Source organism: Vicia villosa, linkage group LG7 (assembly GCF_029867415.1).
Source record: "Vicia villosa cultivar HV-30 ecotype Madison, WI linkage group LG7, Vvil1.0, whole genome shotgun sequence".
Lineage (NCBI taxonomy): Eukaryota > Viridiplantae > Streptophyta > Magnoliopsida > Fabales > Fabaceae > Vicia > Vicia villosa.
In genome coordinates this window covers 70,214,220-70,221,978 of record NC_081186.1, presented here as the reverse complement: position 1 = coordinate 70,221,978, position 7,759 = coordinate 70,214,220, and the positions used below count along the sequence as shown (strand labels likewise).

General features: G+C 31.3%; 1 protein-coding gene across 1 annotated transcript; it reads left to right on the top strand.

The window, feature by feature from the left end:
- Positions 1-905: 905 nt before the first annotated feature.
- On the top strand, positions 906-4,273 carry LOC131620724 (dehydrodolichyl diphosphate synthase 2-like). Its single transcript, XM_058891877.1, has 3 exons — positions 906-1,422; positions 1,497-1,564; positions 3,676-4,273. Exons 1-3 carry the CDS (start codon positions 988-990, stop codon positions 4,118-4,120), a joined length of 948 nt encoding a protein of 315 aa, XP_058747860.1. The 5' UTR covers positions 906-987; the 3' UTR covers positions 4,121-4,273.
- The last annotated feature ends 3,486 nt before the right edge of the window (positions 4,274-7,759 follow it).

Genomic DNA, 7,759 nt, shown 5'->3' with positions numbered 1-7,759 from the left:
TTTTCAAAACAAAACTTTCAAAAAAGACAATACTTTGTATACATCCAAACACGGATTATTACAAAGTTAACGTTCTTTTCAAAACATCTTTCGAAAGATAAACAAGCATTTTGTATACATCCACACACGGATCATTACAAAATTCAAATTACAAAGGTATTTGAAACCACATATGAGCATTCTAAAGCAATTGAAAAGTGATCGAAAAACAAGTGAGCTAAGCAAACTTAAGAGCCCATGGATAACCATGGATACAAAGGGTGCTAACACCTTCCCTTTGTATAACCTACCCCCTTACCCAGAATTTCTTAAAGGTCTTTTTTCTGTTTCTTTTATAAACCTTTCCTTAATTGGATAAAATAAAAGGTCGGTGGCGACTCTGTGAATTTTCAAAAATGCGAAAGCATTAAGCGATAAAAAAGAGTCAGTTCACGTATCTCTACAGAACAGAGGTATGGCCCGGAATTAAAAAACGGAGGTCCACAGAAAGTAACATGATTGTTCTATAAAAATGTAGTAAAGAACTCTATCTAACTTTTTCTTCTCCATGCAGTTGAGGTAACAGATTGCAAGACAAAAGTTATTTGACTTAATTTTTGCAAATAGACTATTTGCTAATTAATAAAATGTACATGTTAAGGCAATCTTGTCGTTATTTTTGCCAACGTTTGAGGCAATCTTGCAAATAAACTATTTTTTTAATGATGTGGTAAGGTATTGCTCAAAGCTTGACACCTATAGAAATGGTCCTACAACATATCCTCTAAGAGTAATTATGCATCACTCTTTTATAAACGTGTTATATACAACACAATCAAAAATGTTTGGACAACAATACTTGTCTGGAATATTTTTTTTCATAAAAACATATGCTCTACTATATATATTTATGTACTTCAAAATAACCACCTTTCATTTCTCACATGCATTAGCCAAATCAAGAAAACCCTTATCAATATAACCCTTCTTCACATTATTATTACTACCATGTTTTCTTTAAGACTCTCCATTCCATTAGAGAAAACTCTAATAACATATTCTACACCAAAAACAATTACCTCTTATAATTTTAATTATTACTCTTATCATAATTTTCTTCCATATTCTTCTAAATCCATTATCAAACACAGCACAATCTCCATGGCTTTTAAGGATGAAGTGAAAGGAGAAACTTTTATCGACGAAGATTTTTCCGAATTGGAGCCATTGCCGGGAGAGCTGAAGGCGGAGCTGATGCCAAAGCATGTGGCGGTGATTATGGATGGGAACGGGAGGTGGGCGAAGATGAAAGGGTTACCGGTGTCTTCCGGTCACGTCGCTGGTGTGAAGTCGTTGAAAAGGATGGTGAAGCTATGTTATAGTTGGGGAATAAAAGTTCTCTCCATTTTTGCGTTTTCTACTGATAACTGGATCAGGCCTAAGGTCCTAATTCATTATACTTCATAGTTTAGTTTCACTTTGATTTGGTTTTGTTAATGGTGGTGATGGTGGTGCAGGTGGAAGTTGAATTCTTATTTACACTCTTTGAAAGATCAATACTTTCTCAATTTGAAGAATGCAAGAGGTATCAATACTCTCTCAAAATAAATATATTAGAAATAGTCTTTACTATTTGTTTGTATTCTGTGTGATGGATAAAGGTCTTCTCAATTTCTTAAAAATAAATTGAAGTGTTACACTTACAATAGATTTATAATGAGTAAAGTATATAAATACAGTTATAAAAAAAAGTTTATAAATATACAAACTTTAAAAATTTGTGGCATTATATATATATATATATATATATATATATATATATATATATATATATATATATATATATATATATATATATATATATATATATATATATATAAAATAAAGAATCATAAACATGAGTTGGATATTATCTCATAATTCGATTAATCACACTCTATTTAGATGACTTGACACATGCATCATACTTTGAATACATCACATTTTACATAATCATACTTCATATTTAATTTCACTACAGTAAAATCATATTTCACATAATCATACTCCTCATTGATATTTCACCAAAGTCATATTTCACATAATATCATCTCACATTTTATTTAATCAAAACATACTTTCAGAGTTGCAGAAAATGTATTTGAATACAAGTTCTTAGTACACATAATTGGCATATTCAATTGGCAATAACAATCACCTCTAAAAATACTTCCAATATCACAACAATGAGAACACCACATTTTAAGTTCATACTCTACTTGCTAAATGTACAACATGACAATCTCTTGTGATGTAGGGTTTTCATAGATTTTTAGGGTTGTTGTGGTATTAGAGCAAACTCGCACACGCATGGTGGGAAAGTCTATATATTGGTGTTTTAGGTTTGATTGAATGTCCTCCTTAACTTCATGGTTGAAGTATTTATAAGGGCTTCTTGGGCCTACTATGTTTCAATAAGGTAATTTTTATACTTTCCACTTTCAGGAGCGTGAAAAGGGGTAGTTATAATTACTTCTCGTGTTTCTTTGGAGAAAGTGACTTCCTCCTTTTTACTCCCTCTACCACACTGTTATAGATTGGGATATGTCACCTTCGTGTTTTAGAAAAAGACGAGTGATTTGAAAAATGAGCGTCATAATCAAATTATGGGCGATCGTTCCAATAGATGGGCGGCTAGGAAGTTGGCAGGAGCGATATATTACGTCTCCTTCCCTTAGTGAAATTTATACGTCGTCTCTTGTATGCCACTTACGAATATACCAGTGCACATACTAATCAAATATAATGAATAAAGAAAGATAACACTATTCAATTAAATAATCTTATTCATCATACATACAATCAAATATAATGAATAAAGAAAGATAACACTATTCAATTAAATAATCTTATTCATCATACATACACTGTATATATAATTTAACCGGACTTTCTCACCCCTTACCTTGGTTATCGAAGAACTTAACCACAAAAATAGGTTTTGGTCAATTTGGCTTTAATCACTAAGAATAAATTGATGAAAGTCTATCAAATAGGAAGTATAATTAAAATCAAAAGGTAAGAGTAAGATCTAATACAAGAACATGAATAATGGAGTGAAAGAGACTTGCCCAATCAATGGATATTAAACAAAGAGGATTTTTAGGTTTAAAACTTCTATATTTAGAAATTTATCATTTGAAATGACTTATAATGATTGAAAGGATATGAATGTACGAGTGTTCTTGATTATTTATGAGAAAAATCTATTTAGGAGCAAATGTCAATTAGAAAATTCAACAAAGGAAGTTTAGATTCATCATTAATTTAGGCATGGGAGATAGACAAATTAAACTTTAAATTGAATATAAAAGTTGTCAAAAATTAAGTTATATTTCCATACAAAATCAAGTTTGTCAGAGAATTACAATTCAAGCTATGGTCTGAATGCCAGATATATGTCACTAACAAAATTTTAAAAAATGACAAAAACATCGAAAGGTTTAAAGCAATGCTACCTATACTCAATGTCATACTTTAAAACTAAAGTAATAATAATACAATTTATATCTATGCATCACAAAATATATCTCTCAAGTTACATAGGCTACAGAGAAATCACAAATTTGAGGTGTTGCTAATTGTAATAACATTCTTTTTCTCTTATATTAAGTGGTGTTATTTCTGTAAGCTTGTAACTGTCACTTTGTTATATAGGGAAGGAATTAAAATATCTGTAATTGGAGATACATCAAAGCTCCCCAAAACTTTGCAACAAATGATAGCTGATATTGAGGACTATACGAAGGAGAATTCAAAATTCCAAGTTATTTTGGCAGTTAACTATGGTGGGAAATATGATGTAGTCCAAGCATGTAAGAGTGTAGCTAAGAAAGTGAAAGATGGCCTTATTCATTTGGAAGACATTAATGAAAACATGTTTGAAAAGGAGTTGGAGACAAACTGTACTGAGTTTCCTTACCCAGATTTATTGATCCGGACAAGTGGAGAACTTAGAGTTAGTAATTTTTTGTTATGGCAATTGGCATACACAGAATTTTTCTTTAATAACAAATTGTGGCCAGATTTTGGGAAGGATGAGTTTATAGAGGCCTTAATATCATTTCAACATAGACATAGACGTTATGGTGGGAGATATTAATTAGTTCATAACCATTTATTTTCTAATATCATAGTTGTGATATATTAGTATGACAAATTTACAAATATATGTCTAGACTCTAAAGTATGTAGATTCTTATTGTATACTTATAGATAAAATAAATAAAGTTTTTCTTTACATGTGCTTGTGAGTATGTAGTATGTGATTAAAAAGGATTGAAAGGTGATGGTTCAACATATCTATTGTGGTGTCCATTTGTATGTCAATAGTTTAACTAATTTAGAGTGTGCTCTTGATCATACTTTGATTAATCATTTATGTTTCGCTGATGTGGTTGGTGTTAACACTTCAATTTGATTCCAATTTCTTTATGGGAGTAAGTCTTTTTTTTAATAATCACTCTATAAAAGTATTGGTCATCTCTCACCATATAGAGCTTCTCACCATCGTGGACAAGTCCTAACCACCATACAACATAATATACCTACTAAGGCCTCTAAGTCCCTCTGTACTCGCAAGAGGAACACACACTCCTTTATTTTTGTGAGCAATACACAAACTATTTAAGTAGTAGTAGATGTCATATCACGATACTTAACTTTTGTAGAAGTGCATAATACAATATCTTGTTTCTACATTACTAAGAAATAAGGGAGCGTCGGAGGAAGAAGCAAAAACATGTGGTAAACTAACAATATATGGGGTCACCATCCCAACCAATGTCAGAATAAGTACATAACTCCATTAAGGATAATAAGGGAAATAAAAAGCTTTGAAACTAGGCTATCCAAAGAATGTGAAGAACAATTGCCCAATTTACTATAGTGGGAGAGATAACAAATTGACTGATAACATGAACATCATAAATAATATCAAGTCTAGTAATTGTAAGGATACATATGTCCTCATCTACAAGATATGGAGAAGATTAGTTTAAAGGCTAGTCCCAAAATGGTTGATCTATGTGTTTGCAGGTGATGAAGATTCACATCTAAACTTTTGATGACGACAACACACGACAATAGCTTTCAACATTAATGATGATAATATAACCAAAGCATATTATGACTCATTAACAAAAGGAATCAAGATCAAAGTGCATGTACAATCTGAGATTATCTAGTAAAATTTGTGAAGCTTTTTGGAGAAAGATATGAAAGCTCTCTAGGTCATGTTTGCTGGTCTGTTTGAGTGAACCGAGTATTATAAAAGTAAGGTAGCAACTTAAGAGTACTAATGCAATTTACACACATACACTTAAAACATATTTTAAAAATGTTTCTATCTTGAAAATGATTTTCTACCCGAAAAACAAGTGATTAAACAAACTTGTATTACGATTTACAAACAAAATTCTCACTGTGAAGAAGGTGGTAAGTGTTGAAGCGGTAAAGCGACAAGCAACAAAAGTTTTGGAAATATTTATCCGGGAAATTTATCGTCTCCACAGGAATTAGTGCTATTGAACTACCATTCAACAGTTCTGCGGTTATGAGTTTGGATTGAACTGTTTAAAGCATAAAAAGAGAAAAGTAAATATTGACACAAAAAAAATCCATTCTTCTGAGAGAAGAGACTTATCAAGCATGCATATAATCTACTTCTCACAAACTTATCGACCAGTTATACTCAACCTACAATACTCGTCACTATCATCCAACATCGATCAAACCCTAAGTCATTTCTAACCCAAAATACAGAGGATTACTATATCATCTCGGCGAATATCTCTAAGCCAACCTCAACAACACATCAGACATCTATACCAATCGTATCGACGATCTCTCAACCGACACAACCAACACGGAAGCATTAAGCTTTGACACCCATAGAGATTTTTAACTCTAAATCTATCTCTAGAATCCATAAACTAATCGATAATCATCCTAGATAAGGATTCGAGCAGTATATATCTATAACAACCCAAACCCCGAGCACAAAGAAAAAATCTAAGATAAGAATCGACACAGATTTGTAAAGCAAGTTTAATATAACGGCATGGGCGACAAATATACATGAGTTCAAACTAAAATCATATATAAAACCCAACCAAAGAGAAATACAGAAAGAGAAAGAGAAATGAACCAAAAATCTCCCGGTTCGTAAGCGCCGATTGTTGATCAACCCCGGATCATCCGTATGCAAGCTCCAAAGTTATTTTCTAAGTTAATCTACCTAAAAAAATGAAGGTTTGATGGATTGGGATCAAAAATACCCAAAACATAACCTAAAAAATGTGTTATGACCCCTTTTAACGTATTTCTGTCCTTCCAGATTCGCCGGACGAACCACACCAATAGCAACAACATAAAATTCTGCACTGTTTCGGCCATAACTTGAGAACCATAACTCCGATTTGTGCCCGGTTTGAAGCATTGGAAAGCTTATTCAATGATCTTTCTAACAATGACAAAATATCAGCCAAATTGATGGTTTTTTTATTCTTTGATTTTGAGCCTTATTCGTTGATGAGTTGGTTTCGTTGCTCAAAATCACGTGTTTGAAGCCGTGTACTCGACATTTTATTGCTCATGCTTCAAATACACCTCAATACCTACAAAATGAATAAAAAACTATTATTCGGTACATAAATAAATCAAAACTCGAGTATAAACAAACTAAGTTGAAATTATTCAACGGAAATACAATAAAAATACGATAAGTGTCATAAAACTATATACACAAAAATACTATAAATTGACACTTATCAGAAAGTTTTGCTGATCTACAATGCAATTCTTCCCATCTATACTGGGTTGTAAAATCAAGAATTAAGTTTAGGTTAATAATAGAGTATTGTAATAGATTTTTCGGACATACTATGACATAAGCATTTTAATAGAAACATTATATAAAACCTATACCTCCCAGTGAGCCTGAAATATCGAGTAATACAATTGATCCTCCATAACCACAATAACATGTTGCTGTTCCATAGAGAACCACTGCAAAAATTCTCGATTTTAAACATAGTATAAAAATTCACGATTTTAGTACAAATAAATCAATTCAAACAAGTTGTTGATGCAAAAATCAAAGAAACTAAGACCTACGAATTAAGTAAGTTATTAGAAAATAATAAAAACCTTATTCATTTTCAACAAAACTCCACTTGTAAAAACCTTATAAAAGTACCTTCATTAAACATAATATTGGTTAAACACACCATTACATTTGCAACAAAACTTCATATTTTTTACTAAAAACATATACATACATTCCCATGTATAAAAGAGATGAACAATTACTTCAAAACCTAGAATAATATCGGTGTGAAATGAAATCAACAAAACCATGTATCAACAAAGATAAACATCATAACTCACCTAACTTTAATTACCAAGAAAAACATCGAATAAACTCACAGAGTACTTTAAATCACAAACAACATATTGATCAAGCAAACTTCTTTGATCACGATCATTTTTATTTAAGATCTATGGACCAGTTATATTAATAATAAAAGAAATATAAAAACTATGGAATAAAGACCGAATATATACCTGAATCGACATGACTTTTTTGTTTGTTTCAAGTTAACTTTCAGCACATACAAAAAATTGTTCAAATCAACAACAATACCACCGGATCTAATATGTATACTACGATTAATTCCAATTTTTTCAAAACCAAATTTATAGATATACAATTGATACAAATCACACACCAATTCAAAAT

Bases quoted from the DNA above. Each gene is read 5' to 3' on its own strand.
- LOC131620724 (XM_058891877.1), top strand. From the start codon at position 988: ATGTTTTCTTTAAGACTCTCCATTCCATTAGAGAAAACTCTAATAACA. The intron at 1,423-1,496 runs GTCCTAATTCAT...ATGGTGGTGCAG, and splicing joins ATAACTGGATCAGGCCTAAG to GTGGAAGTTGAATTCTTATT. The intron at 1,565-3,675 runs GTATCAATACTC...TTTGTTATATAG, and splicing joins CAATTTGAAGAATGCAAGAG to GGAAGGAATTAAAATATCTG.